Here is a 20,161-nt window from a genome sequence, read left to right on the forward strand (position 1 = left end):
TTACTTAAATGAGTACTCTGTAATCTTTCCACAGAAAGAATGGCTAGCAATATTATTCAACGTATTTCTTGGCCAAGCTTAAGGACTAAGATACCAAAGTAGTAACACTTGGGCAGTGTCACCATGGCTATCAGCACAATTACATTGTTTCCTATGCTAAATATACTCATCTCCATTGTCTCCTTCAGTAGCCTTTGACATACTGCGTTAAAACTGTTTCTTACTTATAACATCTCATAGTTGAACTCACACTGCCAAGTTGATTTAACCAGGATTTAGTCCCCTCTTACTGCCAATAAGACAAAAAATGCACAAGGAGGTTAAGAAACTTGTGCAAGGCTACACTGCTAGTGCAAGGGAAAATCCAGAATGAGACTCAACTTAGGATTTTAAGAGACCCTTGCATAGTTAAAGGTGGTCTTTGGGGTAAGGGAATTACATTTACTAAAAATACCATAACAATGCTTAATAATAATTTACATAAATTTAATTTTATCCTAGGCACAAATCTAAAGCCCCCAAATCTGAAAAAACCAAGAGGCATGTGAGGCTATTACTATTAAGGACTTCTAAAAGAAAAATAGACAAGAACATACCATGAAGAAGTATGTCATCATGAGCTTTCTATTTCAGAACTATTGTCTAAAAAACTGAGATAAAAACTTTGATAAAAACTTTGATTATATAAAATACCATGACAGCCAAATAAAATAAAATGTTTTTCTTATAACAGATGGTTTATGTCCTGATAATGTTTGCGTTTAATGCTTTAGGATTACCTATTAATAAGGAAGCAGGGATGCTTTCCATTGATATTTCTAATTGAAAAGAAACAAGTTCTTTGTAATTCACTTAGTAGTGATAAATTACACATAGGTTTGTTTAAAGGGCTGGGCTGTAGTGACTTTAAACTTTATATCTAGATCCTGTTTGTGACAGCTCTATAGCGCAGCTTTGGAGATGTGTGTTGGAAAAACTTTTCTTCATAACTACTGCTATGTAACAATTCTCTCAGCATAGTGGCTCCAACTTTTTCAGTGCCCTAAGACAGAAATGGGACCAACCAGTGGTGTCCACACACAATGATTATCACACTCTTATGGTGCAGAACCCTGAGGCTAGGGATAACAATGCCCTTACGCCTCATGCTTCCTGGCTTCCCCCGACCTGTGCTCTCAGTGAGCTCAGTCAGGATGTAAAGATATCAAGAGTACATAGGGAGACTGACTCCTCAAGTCGAGGCTGTGACTGGTAAGGGCTAAATGCTGCCTGATACTAGCTGTCACCACTGCTGTTACTGCGCTGCTTGGGAAGGGGAAGCTGGGAGCATATCTTTTTGCTGAGGATCCTTGGTGACTTTAATATGTATTCTGGCCCAAGGTTGGGGACTCTTAGCTACTTATGGATTAAAAAAACAACATTATAAAATTGCCAAAAATATGAGGAATTCTGAGGGAAAAAAAAATCACTGAAGAAAGCAGTCTTTGGTTAAAAATTTACACAAGTATTATTTTTCCTTTAGAAAATATCTGGGTTCCCACACAGCCTGCTGGCTGAGGATAAAGTTACTTCAATTAAAAAATATTTTATTTTTCTTAGATAAACTCTCAGCAATAAGTATAGGGGGCTTAGAAATAATCTAATTATTATTTAACCCTCAGTAAATAAGTACTTTACTTAAACTTCACAATGACAAGGGTATTGTGATAGTAAATATCATAAGATAAACAAATCCAAGATTTACACAAGCAAAAAACAAAACAAAACAGGAATTTTATGGATATTGAGGAATCCAAAATAAATACCACTAGTTATGGTTCAGCATTTAATTTATATGGTCTCATACTCAACACTATGATCTTTTTTTTTTTTTCTGTGAGGGGGCTCATAGGTACTCATTTCGCATACGTAGCAGAAATTCCTAGAACATAAAAAATTGATGTTACAAGTCCACGAAGGTCTAAATTTAATACGAACAAGCATATTAAAAGTTTGGAAAAACTGCAAACATAAGCCTGGTGGGACTACTGGGTTTAAGGCAAGAAGAGATGACCTTTGAAGTTCAATCTATGGAGTGCCAGTGGAAATTTAAAACAGTGCGGCCACTGTGGAAAACAGTCTGGCAGTTCCTCAAAAGGTTAAACAGAGTTAGCACATGACCCACTAATTCCACTCCTAGGTATATACCTAAGAGAACCGAAAACTTACGTTCACATAAAAACTTGTAAACAAATGTTCATGAGAGCCAAAGAGTGGAAACAACCCAGATGTCCATCAACTGATGAATGGATAAATGAAATGTGGTATATCCATACAATGGAATATTACTCAACCATAAAAAGGAATTAAGTACTGTTACATGCTACAACATGAATGAACCTTGAATACATTAAGTGAGAGGAGCCAGATACAAAAGGCAACATATTATATGATTCCATTTATATGAAATGTTCAGAATAGGTAAATCCATAGAGACAGAAAGTAGATTAGTGGTTGCTAGGGGATGGAGGAAGGGGAAACTGGGACTAAGCTAATAGATATGAGGTTTCTTTTTGGGGTGATGAAAATGTTCTGGAATCAGACAGTGGTGATAGTTGTACAAAACAGTGAATATACTAAAAACCAGTGAATTATACATTTTAAAATGGTGAATTTTAAGTTATAGGAATTATATCTCAATAAAATTCAATTAAGTATAAAAAAATTCCATAATTATAAGGAAACAAAAATTATTTCAATGATCTTCTATTATGGTCGCAAATACTGAGAACTAAATTGGGAATGTTAAGAGAAAGGCTTTGGAATACTTCTGAGAACCAATAAATTTCTAAGGAACCATCTCTTCATTTTCATGGTGTGCTCACATATTTCTCTAAGGAAATTAGTGATGGGCACGCTATAAAAAACAATCTGCTGAGGCAAAAAGCCTTGGTCACATCTTTCCATTCATGCCTAGTGCCCTAGGGAAGTGACTCTCCTGAGTGTCTATCTTTATGATGGTTACCTAAAGTGGCTGCCCACGTCCAGTGAAGGCTTTTGTTTCGTGATCATGGTCAAGTTGAGCTTATTTAAATACCATTTCCCAGGACTTACATGCTACTCCCGGAACGACGGGAATACTCAAAGCTTTTAGGGGGAATAAACTACTGCATGGTCTCTGTCTAGGAAGTGGGCCACAGTTCACTGAAAACAGACAGTTCAGATAAATAAAATGAAAGCAGACATTTTTGGAGATGATCTTGAAAGCTTTCCATTAGAGAACATCAAGGGCATAAAACTAGGAATAGCATGTATCCATGTTAGACTACCACAAGTCACTTTCTACCCTCCATTCTTTCTAAGTAGCACAAAGTAAGTAAGTATTTACCTACTTACTCCTTCATTAGATAACCAAATCATTCCCATGGAGCACATTACACACCTCTCCCTGGCTATCCACAAAGAGACTCTGGACTCCTATGCTAAAATTAACCATAGATCATCACAATACATAAGCAGTGGGCTTTTTACAAAGGTTCCACATTAAACTTGGGTGAAAAAGTTACATTTTAAATACAAGAAGTTATTGTATTTCTGGCATGTGTGCTGCACATAGAACTCAGGCCAGTCAATTTGCTTCTCCATAGCCTTCTATATGGCTTCTATTTGGCTGCCAGCCTTGGTCTGGACCCTTCCCTAGATTTCTCAGCTTTAGGTCAACATCTGCATAGTCCCCACTCGTGTTACAGGCTCAAGTATAATGACAGAGGTCAAAGAACACTGGGAAGACTAAGGGCAAAGGGAAGAGGGAAAGGAGGATAAGGACCGAGCTGAGGCAGGTGTCCTACAGCTATAAAATCTCAAAATACCAGTCAAAATCTTTTCAGAGAAAAACTACTCTGAAAACCATGACCATGATAAAAAGTGATCCTTCAGTTTCTGTTTTCCTATACAGAAGGGTAGGGTAAGGGTAGATGAAAATTATGAGAATATAAAAACAAATATATGATATACTATGAGGAGGCATCAGAAAACACACTTTAATGTAATTTATTGTGCTTTCTAATTTGCTGTATAAACACATCAAAATATATAAATACATTAAAAGCTTTACACAGTAGAGCATACAGGTACTAAAATATTTACAGCAGACTATATATATTCATATACATTTTTATGAAAAATCATGTATCAAGACTGTGGAAAGAGCCTAATATCTTTATTAGAGCATATTTATGTGAGAAAATCAAATTTGATTTTGTATTATTTCAACATATAGTATGTAATCATAAAGTATGATAAGGTTCAACAAAAAAATACTACTATAGCCAGGAGTTTAAGCAATAACACCAACTACCAGGTTACTTTATTGCATTTCTAATCAGTTATTAAAAGCAAAAACAAACAAAAACAGCATTATCACTATTATAGATGTCCTTCTATGTGTAAGGAGTTCTTGAGAACTTATCTTTGTTAATTATAACATTTATTAAATAAAAATGAGAGGAGTAAAGGAACATTAATTCCTTCACTGTTAAATAAATGTATACTGGGACTTCCCTGGTGGTGCAGTGGTTAAGAATCCGCCTGCCAATGCAGGGGACATGGGTTCGAGCCCTGGTCCAGGAAGACCCCACATGCCGCGGAGCAACTAAGCCCGTGCGCCACAACTACTGAGCTTGCGCTCTAGAGCCGGTGTGCCACAACTACTGAAGCCTGTGAGCCACAACTACTGAAGCCTGTGCACCTAGAGCCTGTGCTCCACAACAAGAGAAGCCACTGCAATGAGAAGCCTGCGCACCGCAATGAAAAGCAGCCCTCGCTCGCTGCAAATAGAGAAAGCCCGCGTGTAGCAACGAAGACCCAACGCAGCAAAAAAAAAAAATAAATGTATACTGCTTAAGCTTTGAAGGTCTTTCAGTATGCTCTTGGTAACTATTTAGGGTCTGAATGCATAGTATAAATATCAATAAATGTTGCAGTCACACTGGCCATCCAAGTCCTATGGAACTAGTGAGAAATCTAAATGAAGTGTGAATGAGTCATATTGTATTTTTATATATAGATGCATTGAGTGTTGAAAGATCAAGTGAACCAATTTGATTTGATGAAGTTCCTTCTGAGATTATATGGGTATAAAATTCCCATCAGTATACACTGATAAATTACACACTGTGGTTCAAATTTTTAAAATGTTAATACATCTGTGAAAGTGCAAGGGAAGTTACTAGGAAAAGATGATTTGCTACAGAGACACCTTATCTACTTTTAAGGATACAGATGTGAAAATTCAAGACCCAGATTTCTTTCATCTGGACTATCATGTTTTGCTCAAAATGTTGATTTTTCCCTCTAACAAGAGCTAGACTTGAGCCATTTATTTTACTAATAAAATTATATATGTGTATATGTATCCTTTTCTAAGTGGTTCTCATGAGGAATTTTGAAAACACCTTTCATGCATTAAACAAATGCTAATAATAACAAAACTTTGCAATATTCATATACAAAGAACAGTACCATTGTTATAATAATACTGAGCATATTATCTTACTATATTCATCTGCAGTGTCTACAACTGCCATTCAGAACCTTTTTCCTAGCTATAAAGATTTATAAGAAGTTCACTTTTTATTTATTTGTTTATTTATTTATTTATGGCTGTGTTGGGTCTTCGTTTCTGTGTGAGGGTTTTTTCTAGTTGCGGCAAGTGGGGGCCACTGTTCATCGCGGTGCGTGGGCCTCTTATTATCGTGGCCTCTCTTGCTGCGGAGCACAGGCTCCAGACGCGCAGGCTCAGTAACTGTGGCTCACGGGCCTAGTTGCTCCACGGCATGTGGCATCTTCCCAGACCAGGGCTCGAACCCATGTCCCCTGCATTGGCAGGCAGATTCTCAACCACTGCGCCACCAGGGAAGCCCCAGAAGTTCACTTTTTAATATGAATTCCAGAAATGTCTACAATGACTAAAAAAATTCCATTGGCAATTTGAGAGTAGATACAAAGATTTTCTGAATCACAGGATAATTATTATAAAAAAAGGTAATCCCATGTATGCCTACGTTCAATCTTAGTGGCGATAAATCAAAAGGCTGAATGAGGGGTTACTGTTCTACAAATACATGTGAGTGTTGACCTCCTTTCTCTTCATATGCACATACCTCTTTGAGTGTCTAAAGTCTCCATATTTTCCACTGGGTTTAAGGTTCTTTATCTAATGCTGGCCCTCATGCCTACTTTTTCTTTCCCCAGTAACAAAATACCTTCCCTAAAAAGTAACTGTGAACTGTAAGTGGGAGGAAAGAGGGGAGCAAATACAAATTAAAGTATAATTATACTTTACAGAAGCCAATGGGATTAGTTTTAACATAATGGATATATATTTTAATTTTATCCCCATCTCATATAGTAATACTTATTCTAAAAAGATGAAAAAAGGACAGGCTGAGTAGGAAAGGGGCTATCGGTTGAGTCACAGATTCCCTGGGGGGCAGAAATATCAAAAGCTAAAGGGGATTTTCTGAGAAATGAGGAAATAAGAAATAAAATAATATGGGGACAGGAGACAGAAGTCTTAGGATCAGATGACCAAACAATAAGGAGATTCAGCTAGGGAAGATAAAGAATGTTCAAAGAGGGCCTATAGCAAAAGTTACAGAAAATTATGAGAAAACAAGATTTGAAAGGCAAAACCCAAGAGGTACCAGCTAACTTGGTGTCTATAGTGACCAAAGATTTTAAAAGAAGCCAAAAGGGCCCTAACTGGAAAGGTTTTTAGTTGTCAAGGGATCAAAAGGACCAAAGACTAGGAGAAAGATGGGTAGATCTAACTGTAGGGCTTAGGGAATAATGAAAGAGAAGTATTCAAGGTGAATGACAAAAGGAAACAGTGTTTACTGCTACAACCTTAAGACTGACTGCACAATGTGAAATATGCAATACGTCTAAGAGGTGTGCAGTTGTGTTTCTTGAATTCAATTAAGTTACTATTTTTATGGGTTACTGACCCTTGAAATACCTACACTACATCCAAAGTTAGGCAAGTCAAATAAAAGGACTAGCAAAGCTTTCAGTATTTTGGGCCACATGGGTGCCTCTATTAAAATCAAATACCAGAGGTATACTTTTATATGGAATAAACTTAGGAAATTTTGATGGTAGACTTTTAAATTTCATTTTCCATACTTTTTTCTGTTGTTGTTTCTTGCTATACATTTTGGAGAAGATGAGGCAATAGTTTGATACAAAAAGAAGTAGGACCTAACGTGTCCTCGGTAAGCAGCTGCTCATTAAGATAATACTTCCAGTTACTGGCTCAGAAAGCAAGATTCTGAGATTACTGCTGAGCCTGGGCCTCTGACTTGTCAACCAAAAAAGCTACTTCCCCTTTAGTATAATGAACTACAGAAGTACAGTTGAACAGTTATCTATGAGGGTTTATTAGCAGGCATAGGATATGGTGGGTGAGCAGAGATAGTGATATTTTTTTTGCCAGTGACCAAAATATTTACAAATTTCATAAACTGGAAAGAACTTTCTAAAAAATTAATAAGATCTGTTTCACAAATTACCAATTCAACTGGAACACTGAATAGCAGAAATGACAAAAGATTTGTTCTTATGGTTGATAAAAAATTTATGTCAGGGCATTCAAGTAAAGTTATTTTCTGTGTTCTGATTTAACGAATCATGTGAGCTGTATCTCGTTGGGTGACACGGATGCTGGCTCACTGAAGCCTACTCTAATGCCTCCCAGCACAGCCTTCCGTGGGACAGTGAGGCCAGAATAACATGTCAGACTGAAGTAACATCAAAGAAAGAAAAGTAGGGCTGGAGATGCTATGAGGTTGGCTCATAACACTTCTTAACCTGTGAGTGTCCAGTAAGTATTCAATGTCCTATGGGCTTCAATGACCTAACAAGTACCAAGTAGCAACAGTAATGCAGTAATGAATGGTCTTCAAAAGAAGACTTTTGCAATTCAAGCTGAAAAACACTACACTTACTAGATGGTTTTAACTCTATTGAAAGACAGCCTTAGACAACACTAGTGATTTCTTAAAAGGTGAATGAGTATTAAATGTTTTATATATGCTTGTGTAGTATCTACTTTAGTTCCTTTAAATCTGTTTGATTTTAAAGATGCACATTAATTTGGAAAGCAAAACTTTTCTGATGATATCACTGATAAAAATGCTGATGAAAAATGAAATAGCATTAGCTATATTGGTAAAAATACAGATGTAACATAATGAGGCCATTCAACATTAATAAAATGTACTGTTAAAAATGAAATTAAGAGACTAGCCTGCATATATCATATCCCACATGGAGATGTTCTTCTCTTTCAAATGATTACAAATAATATTTGAGAAGAAAAATGCCCTTAAAAGAAAAGATAGTAAAAAATATAAAGAGAATGATTACAACTTATCAAAATATAGCATATCACTTTACATGAAAGTTATTTTATCATATAGGAAAGGAAAATAGGCACAAAATAGAGGTACAGTATTTTCCAAGAAAGTTTAGAAAATCAATGAATAACTTTGTTTTCCCCTAATCAAAATTCTTCATATTTAGTATTTAGAGTTAAAAATATGAAAGAGTACTTACAATGACAGCAACACCAAAGCAATTAATGTCCACTCTGCAGGTTTATGTATAATATTTCTGTTTGTTAATCTGAAAGACAGTGAGATAAAATTTACCCAAAGATTGTTAAATACATAACCTTTCCATTTTTAGATATAATCAGATTTATGATATCGTGTGTTAAAGAGAACTATTTTTTAATTCTTGTTATATTTGATAGAAAAGAGTCAATAGTATAACAATGTGGCTTGATATTCAGTATCTAATAATGGCCATCTCAAAAGGAAGTGTTCTAGCCCCACTTTTATATATTTATAACAACACTACTATTAGACAAGATGGTGATATAGGAACAATATGGGAAACTGAATTGCATGGTTTATTAAAATACACAAACACATACACCTCCCTGTAACCATATCCTCTATGTTTTTCCCTAATCAAATGTTTTATTAAAGCTGACAAGGTAAGCAATTTCTGATTTTAATTTTAATTCACCTTTTGTACCTTTCTACCTTGTGCTAGGTTGGCAGCAGGCAATTAAGGGATGTCATAATCCATAATTTACAGAAATGAGAGTTGACTTAATAAATTGTAATACTAGGTCTTTATTCAAGAAAACTTAAGTTTTAAAAAATCAGAAGTAAATTCTATCACTTAGCAGTTGATGACAATAAAATACATTGTAGTCATCTTATTTCTCAGAAAGCATTTTAAAAATATCATTTATAAATCAATTAAAAAAACAGCCAACAACATCTGATAAAGGACTGTTATCCAAAATATTAAAGAAATCTTAAAACTTAACAATAGGAAAACAAACTGCCCAATTAAAAATTGGGTCCAAGACTTCAACAGACACCTCATTAGAGAAGATATACAGATGGCAAATAAGCTTATGAAAAGATGCTCCACATCATATGTCATCAGGGAGATGGAAATTAAAACAATGAGATATACCACACTATTAGAATGGCCAATATCCTGACCATCAACATAACCAAATGCTGGCAAGGATGTGAAATAAGAGGAACACTCATTCATTGCTGGTGGAAAAAAAAAAAACGGCACAGCAATTTTGGATGACAGTCTGGTATTTCTCACAAAACTAAACATACTCCTATCATATAATCCAGCAATCACACTCCTTGGTATTTATTTACCCAAAGGAGTCGAAAACTTATGCCCACACAAAAACCTGCACATGAATGTTTATAGAAGCTCTACTAATATAACTGTCAAAAACTGGAAAGCAACCAAGATACTCTTTAGTAGGTAAATGGATAAACTGTGGTACATCCGGACACTAGAATATTATTCAGCCCTAAAAAGAAATGAGCTAGTGGGACTTCCCTGGTGGTCTAGCGGTTAAGACTCCGCCTTCCGATGCACGGGACGTGGGTTTGATCCCTGGTTGGGGAACTAAGATCCCACATGTCGCAGGGCAACTAAGCCCACGCGCCGCAACTACTGAGCCCGCGCGCTCTGGAGCCTGCGCGCCACAACTAGAGAGAAGCCCATGTGCTGCAACGAAAGATCCCGCATGCCGCAACGAAGATCCCAAGTGCCGAAACTAAGACTTGATGCAGCCAGATAAATAAATAAATAACACCATTAAAAAAAAGGGCTATCAAGCCATTAAAAGACAAAGAGGTATTTTAAATGCATATTATTTAAGTGAAATTTAAATGCATATTATTTAAGTGAAAGAAGCCAGTCTGAAAAGGCTACAAACTGTATGATTCCAAGTATATGACATTATGGAAAAGGTAAAATTATGGAGATAGTAAAAAGATCAGGGACTTCCCTAGTGGTCCACTGGTTAAGATTCTGAGCTCCCAGAGCAGGGGGCCCGGGTTCGATCCCTGGTCAAGGAACTAGAACTGGCATGCCACAACTAAGAGCCCTCATGCCTCAACTAAAAGATCCTGCATGCTGCAACTAAAGATCCTGCATGCGGCAACGAAGATCCTGCACGCGGCAACTAAGACCCGGTGCAGCCAAATAGCTAGCTAGCTAGATCAGTGGTTGCCAGGAGTTGTGAGGTAAGGGAGGATAGATGAATAGGTGGAGTGCAGAGGATTTTTAGGCCAGTGAAACTACTCTGTTACTATAATAATGGATAGATGTCATTATACATTTGTCCAAACCCATAGAATGCACAACACCAAGAGTGAACTATGGACTCTGGGTGATAATGATGTCATTAGCATAGGTGCATCAATTATAGCAAATGTATGACTCTGGTGGGGGATGGTTTTAACGGGGAAGGCTACGTGTGTGGGGGAAGGGGGCATAAGGAAAATCTCTGTACCTTTCTCCCAATTTTGCTATGAACCTAAAACTGATTTTAAATAAAGTCTTTGGAAAAAATAATCAGCCAATAAACAAATTAGCAAAGGACATGAGCAGGCAATTTACAGAGGCGGAAAATTGAATGGCCAGTAAACACTTGAAAAGGAGCTCAATCTCACTATTAATCCGGGAAATTAATATAAAAATAATTCACTCCATTACATTGGCAAAAAGAAAAGATTAACAATACCAAGGGTTGGTAAGGACATGAAGAAATATTGCTTTTAACACACTGTTGATGTGCGTAATCAAACAATTTAGCAATATCTAATAATACTGAAAATGCATATGAATAACTTCTAAATATAAACCTTAAACTCTCTCACTATGCGTAAGGAAATGTATATGAAGATGTCTGATGTGACACTGCTTATAATATAAAAAATGATAAATCGTGGCATTTTTATAGAATACTAAATAGCTGTTAAAATGAATGAACTAGGGCTTCCCTGGTGGCGCAGTGGTTGAGAATCTGCCTGCCAATGCAGGGGACACGGGTTCGAGCCCTGGTCTGGGAAGATCCCACATGCCGCAGAGCGACTAGGCCCGTGAGCCACAATTGCTGAGCCTGCGCGTCTGGAGCCTGTGCTCCGCAACAAGAGAGGCCAATAGTGAAAGGCCCGCGCACCGCGATGAAGAGTGGCCCCCACTTGCCACAACTAGAGAAAGCCCTCGCACAGAAACGAAGACCCAGCACAGCCATAAATAAAAAAAAAAAAAAAAAATGAATGAACTAAACTTACACATTTTGCTCATCATAATTTGAATGAAAGCAAGTATGGTATGACATTATTTATACAAATCAAGAACAGACAATATTCACATTTATGGACACAAATATATGTACTAAAAGTATAAAAACAAAGACTGGAAAGATATACATGAAATTCACAGTACTGGTTGCTTCTGGGAGGAAAGGAGAATGGACTGGGGAAGAGGACAAAGAGGACTTCATGTTTTAGGTCTTTTGCATTGGTGATTCCATCTGCCTGAATGATAGATAAGTTTTCTTATGTCACCTTTGCAGTAGGGTCTACCTGGGCCACACTATTAGTAAGTGCAACTCCCTCCACCTCCCAGCCCCAAACTCTTGACTTTCCTTATCCTGCTATATATTTTTCTTTATCCTCGTACCACTTACCACCTTCTAACATACAGTTATTGTTTATTATCTGTTTTGCCTGGGCTGAGGGCAGGAATCTTTGTGTTCTTCACATATTTATTACAAGTGCCCAGAATAAGAGTCAGAAGAGATTCATTTAATTTTATCTGAATGAATGAACTTATAACATTTTATTTATTTTATTTAAAAATGTATGTCTTAATCAAATCTAATAAAATATTAAAATCTATTAATTCTGAGTGGAGAATATGTGTATCTTTGTTACATTATTCTGAATTTTTTCCATAGTTAAAATGTCTACAAATGTTTCCATAGTTAAAAGTCTATATGATATAAAAAGCAAGTACAGTATAGTGGTTAAAGAGTCTGACAGATATGGGTTCAATATTCAGATCTGTCATTAGTAGTGTTTTACATTGGACACATTCAATGGCTGTAAAACTTTTTTTTTTTTTAATTTATTTATGTATGTTATTTTTGGCTGCATTGGGTCTTTGTTGCTGCGCACAGGCTTTCTCTAGTTGAGGTGAGCAGGGGCTACTCTTTGTTGTGGTGCGCGGGCTTCTCATTGCGGTGGCTTCTCTTGCTGCGGAGCACAGGCTCTAGGTGAGTGGGCTTCAGTAGTTGTGGCATGCGGGCTCAGTAGTTGTGGCTCGCAGGCTTAGTCACTCCGCGGCATGTGGGATCTTCCCGGACCAGGGCTCAAACCCGTGTCCTCTGCATTGGCAGGCGGGTTCTTAACCACTGTGCCACCAGAGAAGCCCACTGAAACTTTTTTTTTTTTAATTTAGTAAAATGGGGACAATAGTACTACCTACCTCACAGGGTTCTTGTGAGGATTAAACGTACAAACAACATCCATGTTGCCAAATCCAATGGACATTTCTCAGTTCCCACCTTAATCTACCAGGAGCATTTGACGCAGTTGATCACTCCCTTCTCCTTGGAACACTTTCTTCACTTGGTTTCCCCTCGCCTGATTCTCCTCCCCTCTGACTGGCACTCCTTCTGAGATTTTGGATCACCCCAGGGTCTCTGCCCTTGTGTCTCTCCTCTCCTCTATATGTGCTCATTCCCTTGGTGATGTCATCCAATCTCATAGTTTTAAATATTAGATAACTATGTGCTCACAACTCTTAAATTTATTATGTCTAGTCTGTACCTCTTTCTTGAATTACAGACTTCTATATCTAATGATCTACCTTCATTTCCACTTGAATGTCTAATAGGCATCTCAACTTTAGTACAGCCAAAATTGATTTCCTTATCTTCCCCCGCAAACTGGGTCCTCCTGCAGGTATCTCCATCTCAGTAAATGGCTACCCAATCCTTCTAGAATCCAGCTGCTCAAGCCAAAAATTTGGTGGGTAACCTCGACTCTCTTCATATCCCATGTCAAATCAGTCATCAAATCCTGATGGTTCTATTTTCAAAATAAAATCTTATCACTTTTTATTACCTCCACTACTTTCACCTTGGTCAACATCATTTCTTGCCTAGATTACTGAAACAACATCCTAAACAGCATCTAAACGGTCTTCCTGCCTCTGACCATCTACTACAATTCTCAAATCAGCAGACAGAGTGATACTGCTAAAAATATATGTCAGATCACATCCTTCCCCTATTCAGAATCCACAAACTGCTCTCCATCTCACTCAAGAGTAAAAGTCAAAGAATGACCATGGCTCCAAGGACTATATAACTATACTATAGCCATTCCCTGCCCTTTACTTCTCTGACCATATCTCTTTGTACCTTTGCCTCTGCTCATTTCTCCAGCCTCACCAGCATCCTTAATATTCTGTGAACATACCAGGCCTGCTTCTGCTTCAGGGCATTTGCACCTGTTGTTCCCTGTCTGATATATTTTCACAGATAGCAACACGGCTTGTTCCCTCACCAAGTGTTAGGTCTTTATACAGATGGCACCTTCTCAATGAGGTCTTCCCTAACCAGCCTATTTAAAAATCACATCTTCCTCCTTAGTACCATCCCCTTTTCCCTGCTTCTGGAGAGAAAAGGAGAAGAATGAACTGGGAAAGGGAAAAAGGTATCTCACCACATAATAACACACATATTGTCTTTAAAATTTTACATATCCTCTCCATTAGAATAATGAGAGAAGGAATTTTTTTCATTTTGTTCACTGTTTTATCTGTAGCAACTAAAACAGAATCTAGCACATAACCAAAAAAGGCCAAAGAAGGGTAAGCATGTAAGAAAAAAAAAAATGTCAAAAACAGTTAAATAGAATTTCCTTTTCTATATTCAAATCTCCCAAAGCCAAGACAAATTTAAGATTTCATGAATTTTTTTACTCGTTCAGAAAAAAATCTAGTGACTGCCTGCTCTATGCTACCATTTCAGGCATTGGGGAAAACACAAGATCTCTGCTTTCACTTCAAAGTACTTTAAGTGGCAGAACAGCAAAATTTTTACCTGCTATCATATTTCCCCTTTTGCTGAGCCAAAATAATTTCAAGCACAGATGCTAAATTATCATACTTAACTATTTTCTGAGTGATAATTCAAAAATTAAAACAGTAATATTTGATAGAAAACATTTTAAAAGCACAGTTTTAAAATATAATTGGAAATTCAATACAGATTTAGAAAAAATACATTGAGTCATCACTGATGAAATTTAAAAAGGACTTGTGTGTCAAAATACAATTTTAATTCAAATCATATTTAGAAAAATATCTTGCTTCAACAGTGACAACAGTGAATCATTACCAAGCAGCTTCTGATGGAACCACTATGACAGGTAAATCAATGTAACATTCCAGATAAATGACTATGATGCAATTCAGTGGAAAGCACAGCTCTATTCACTGGGGAAAGATTCTTCAAAGAGCTGAAAAAGCTGCTTCATGTTTACTTCTAACAGGCTCTCAAGTCTGGCTGAATATTAGGATCACCTGGGGGGCTTCTGAAAAACACTAATGTCTGAGCCCAACCCCAGCCAAATGAAACTCAATCTCTAGGGGTGGAGCCAGGCATCTGCAGTTGTTAAAAGCTCCCCAGGTAATTCTGATGCACAACTGGCTTAAGAATCACTGTTCTACAAGTTCCTATTATTGATTATCATTTCAAAGAGAAAGATATGGTTATTTATGTCAACTCTCCCACCACCAGTATTGACTGAAAAGATCTCCCAACACTAGTCACTGTCATCAATACGGCGTTTTCCCAGAGACTTCACCTAGAAGACCTAGCCTGTGGTCACATACCTGTTAAAATTGTCCTGCCACAATCTGAAGACTCCAAAACGCATTATCTTACCAGAGATCTTTCTGTATTGTAACTGACATTTTGCTAAAAAGCAGCAAAGTCAATTTAAGCAATTTTTATTAAAGCTACAGACTTTGACTTGCAGGTACTAAAGAGTAAATATTTTCAAAAATAACTTAACAACAACGTTTTTATATATACCATCCACTACACCAAAACAAAGAAGAATTTTTTGGCTTATTTCTGCAGAACTTGTTGAATTTCAAACATATATAAAAATAGAACATAAAATCAACTCCCATATAGCTATCACAACTTTGACAATTATCAACTCCTGGTCAATCATGTTTCATCTATACAACCTCATATTCAACATCACCCTAACCTGGATAATTATGAAGCAAATTCCACACATCATATTGTTTCATCTAGGCTTTATTTTAATTTAGTGTAAATAATGCAGAAAGTAACTTGAAAAAACTTATACTTACATAGTAAGAATGACAGAAAAAGGTGATAAAGTAACAGTTTATAAATATAAAAGGAAAATGACATTTGAGTCTCCTCATTTCTGCAGTCTGTTGGCTACCTCTTACTAAAGAACACTGTGCCTCTTGTCTTGGCTAGCTTATGTGTCACAGAAGGCACAGGTAACAGAATCCGCTCAAGTAGAGTTCTTACTTGGGGTCTAGAGTGGTGATAAATGAAATTACTTTTTTTTAAAAGAAAATCTTTAATACTAATAATTACCGAGACAACCAATAGATTCCTTAAAAAAATTTTTTTTTCAGGGGCTTCCCTGGTGGCACAATGGTTAAGAATCCACCTGCCAGGGCTTCCCTGGTGGCGCAGTGGTTAAGAATCCACCTGCCAATGCAGGGGACATGGGTTCGAGCCCTGCTCTTGGAAGATCCCACATGCAACAGAGCAACTAGGCCTGTGTGCCACAACTACTAAGCCTGCACTCTAGAGCCCGCGCGCCACAACTACTGAGCCTGCGAGCCATAACTACTGAAGCCCGTGCGCCTAGAGCCTGTGCTCCACAACAAGAGAAACCACTGCAGTTAGAAGCCCGCGCACCACAATGAAGAGTAGCACCCTCTCGCTGCCACTAGAGAAAGCCCGCGCACAGCAATGAAGACCCAACACAGCCAAAAATAAAAACAAACAATAAATTAAAAAAAAAAAAAAAAAGAATCCACCTGCCAATGCAGGGGACACGGGTTCGAGCCCTGTCCGGGAAGATCCCACATGCCACAGAGCTACTAAGCCCGTGTGCCACAACTACTGAGCCTGCGCTCTAGAGCCCATGAGCCACAACCACTGAGCCCACGCGCCTACAGCCCATGCTATGCAACAAGAGAAGCCACCACAATGAGAAGCCCACGCACCGCAATAAAGTGTAGCCCCCGCTTGCCACAACTAGAGAAAGCCCACACCCAGCAAAGAAGACCCAATGCAGCCAAAAATAAATAAATAAAATAAATTTATAAAAAAAATTTTTTTTCAGCTTTACTGAGGTATAATTGACACATAGTAATTTTATATATTTAAGGTACACAAGATGATGTTTTGATATATGTATACGATGTGAAATGACCACCACAATCAAGCTAATTTACATTTCTATCACATAGAGTTACCATTTTCTTCCTTCCTTCCTTCCTTCCTTCCTCTCTCCCTCCCTCCCTCTCTCTCTCTCTCTCTCTCTTTCTTTCTTTCTGGTGAGGCCACTTAAGATCTATCCTCTCGACTTAGATTTGGGGTCTAAACCCAACTACTAGTTGTGTGATTTGAGATTACTTAATCTCTCATCTCTCATCTGTAAAATGAGGATAATACCACTATTTTTTGGAAATTAAATGTGTAAAGTGCCAAGCACAGTCCAGTAGATAATAAGTACTACATTGAATACACGTATTGACATGGACTAAACATTATTACCAGGGCTGCTTCAAAAGACCAAAATAACAAATAGCCTGGACAGTGAGTGGTTTCCAACCTGAAATACCTAAATTTCTAGGGCACATGAAAGTAATAATGTGGCAATCTTGCAGTTGTAGCCATTTTTTTCCAATGGGTTTCTAGTAAGTTCTGAGAACCTCAGAATAGTTAAAAAAAAAAAAAGAAAGAAAACATACAATTAGATAGAAAAACAGCTTTAGAAAATATAGGCAGAGTAAGTTGAATCACTTGTTCATCTATTCTAAACGAGTGGGGTAAAAAATGAAGTACAAAATTCATATTTGTAGTTCAAGATCAAAGGCTTTATTCTAATATTTCATCTAATGTGTCTTCAGTGACTTTACCAGTTTGCTCAGAATGGTGATTAAATAAACACTGTCTGCAAGAAATTGAGTAACAAGTCTTTTAAAAATCAATGAAACAGAGTAGCACCTGGTCTTCATCTTCCCTCAGCTAACCTTTCTTAATATGATATTTACTTCCTAATAAATCCTGAACAGATCCTAAACTTCAGTGCTTCCACACTGTGCATATCTATTCAAACTTTATCATCAGTGTAGACAGTTGAAAAACACTTTTGTTTTCTTTTGGATGCATGGTTTTGTGACAGGTATACGACCTAGACCTAAAAAACAAGTGTCTCTCTCTTCCTAACTAAATAGAAATGCAAAGAAGTTCAGCTTTGGTCTTGGTATTTGGCCCAAACTCTCCTTTTAGCAAAGCATTTAGTCAGTCTTCCAAAGGCCTAGGCCAATCTGAGCATCATTTCTGGCATTCTTAAACTTGTGTGTGATCAATGATCTTGTGATTGCATAGTTACCATGACATCCAATGAGTGTAACAATGTCAGTAATTAGCACAATCATGTCATTCAGATTTATTGTTATTCCCTGAACATTCACTTTCAAATATAAACATTCTAGATGAAATGGAGTGAAAATGTTCTTATGTGCTTGTTTTATCAGTCAATATAAGAGTAAAATGCTGTAGTAATTAATGTGGCTTATGAAAACTTAATTTTATGCATAAAAGAATTAGTAAATATTTTCAGTTATTTAGCAAAATAGATTGACAGTTAATACAAATATGTCATACATTAAATAGATAACTTCCTCAAGAACACTATATCTGGGAAAAAATGTTTATAAAAATTCAAATAATGTAAGACAAAATAATAGAGATTAGATTTATCATAATTCAGTCTTTGTAGAACTGTATCATGTACTATCATTCATAACATTAAAGAAAATAACATTTAAGAGCTGTATTTAAATTTCAGTTATTTACTCCCATTTAAGTCATAAATTTTTCAAGAAAACATCCTATTGGGGAATTCTTCACACCTTGTGATGATGAATTAAAAACAATGTTACCTCATAATACCATGGGATGGAAAAATACCTGAACTATGTAAATAACAGATGGGCAATAATTCAAATATAATCTCTAATCAAAATAATTTTTAAGATGTTAAGACAAACCTGTTAGAGAAAATTAGGGTACCCCAAACACATTTTGTTTAGTAAAACGTCACAGTAAACAACTCTATAAGAATGTCTTAATATAGTCTTAGGTCTATGAAGGCTGAAGATTCAAACATAAAGTGTTACAACCAATCCTTTTTCAGTAGCTGAAGATGAAGAATTTTTGAGATATGCCTAAACTTCGAATCCTAGTTCCTATTAAAATAATTTATTGGAAAACATTTTCCTGAATTACTTTGTGGCACTCAAAAAGGTTAGTGATGTTTTCAAATGTGCTGGTTGAAAGTGTATATCTATTTGGTATTACCTATGTACAATACAGGGACTGCAAGAGAAATCTAATTGCTGACAGTGCCAAGAAATTGTTTCTGTATTATAATTGTAAACTTTAAAAATCTTACTACTATTGTTGGCAATAAACTATAATAATTATTGATTTTTTGGATGAAATGATTCTTTTACCCTAGAAGTTCATCCTATGTTGCTGCTATCTGGCTTTAGCCACAGACAAATATTAATTTAACTTTGGGTCACTGGCATTGGGCCAAAATGTGTATTTGGTACACCTCTACTAATAACGTTTTTAGAGGCCTATCTCTATGCTTCTTAGTAGAGAACCTCGTCTTAGCCTGTTGAATATTTTTACCTTGATAGTTGCAGAAAAATCCCAACTGCTCCACTTCGTAATTGATATTCTCTATTCTTCCTGTCCTTGTCTTATCACTTTAAGTCTGTTCCACACTACTCAAAGCCAAATTATCCACTGTTTTGCACTGCTATCTGTGCTCACCTTGTCTTCTCACAGTTCTTCCTCGAGGGTGGGCATTAATCTTCTTCTGTATTGTCCATAGTGCTGGTCATCTGATATATATTTACTAATTCACTAAAATCCAAGATGTCACTGACTAACCACCTTTGTGTCTCAGATATTCTCCTTCTTAATTTTAGACTATTCCATAAGTAAACTATCCAAAACTAAACATATCAAGGTTTGAGCAAATAAGGGGTTGCATTTAACAAGAGATATAAGCTGGAGGGGGAGGGACAAATTGGGAGATTGGGCTTGACATATACACACTACTACATATAAAACAGATAACTAATAAGGACCTTCCTACTGTATAGCACAGGGATGGGAAAAGAATCTAAAAAAGAGTGGATATATGTATACGTATAACTGATTCACTTTGCTGTACACCTGAAACTAACACTGTAAATCAACTACAATAAAAATTAAACAAAAACAAAAGAAAACAAAAGATATAAGTAATGTTTACTGGAAGAGAAAATAAAACAGTATTTAGATTTAAGACAATGAAGGTAACTCATTTACTTTCTTCATGCCTTAGTCTACTATGGATTCTGCAAGGCAATTACATAAAGTCAAAATAACTGAGAAGGAAAATCCTAATATTAACACTAA

At 36.6% G+C, this 20,161-nt stretch overlaps 1 protein-coding gene and 1 long non-coding RNA gene across 10 annotated transcripts in view; one reads left to right on the top strand and one right to left on the bottom strand.

Moving 5' to 3' along the window:
* LOC309626369 overlaps nucleotides 1-20,161 on the top strand; it is a 135,142-nt gene that overhangs the window by 83,901 nt on the left and 31,080 nt on the right. The window contains exon 5 of one of the 3 annotated variants that reach the window (XR_014243145.1): nucleotides 14,772-20,154. The exons of 1 other annotated variant lie outside the window; for it this stretch is intronic. This is a non-coding gene — a long non-coding RNA (uncharacterized lncRNA). Of the gene's footprint in view, nucleotides 1-501; nucleotides 4,870-14,771; nucleotides 20,155-20,161 lie in introns of those variants that run through there. One more of the 3 variants, XR_014243146.1, reaches the window with a different exon arrangement.
* RPAP2 (RNA polymerase II associated protein 2) overlaps nucleotides 1-20,161 on the bottom strand; it is a gene marked incomplete at its 5' end in the record, with an annotated part of 89,729 nt that overhangs the window by 30,495 nt on the left and 39,073 nt on the right. For all 7 annotated transcript variants that reach the window (XR_014242375.1, XR_014242376.1, XM_082384356.1 and 4 more), the window contains one exon: nucleotides 8,596-8,664. Coding sequence is in view for 5 of the 7 variants with exons in the window: in XM_082384356.1 (XP_082240482.1) it covers nucleotides 8,596-8,664 (69 nt within the window). The remainder of the gene's footprint in view (nucleotides 1-8,595; nucleotides 8,665-20,161) is intronic.

This window comes from Balaenoptera borealis (genome assembly GCF_965194805.1).
Source record: "Balaenoptera borealis genome assembly, chromosome: 1".
NCBI lineage: Eukaryota > Metazoa > Chordata > Mammalia > Artiodactyla > Balaenopteridae > Balaenoptera > Balaenoptera borealis.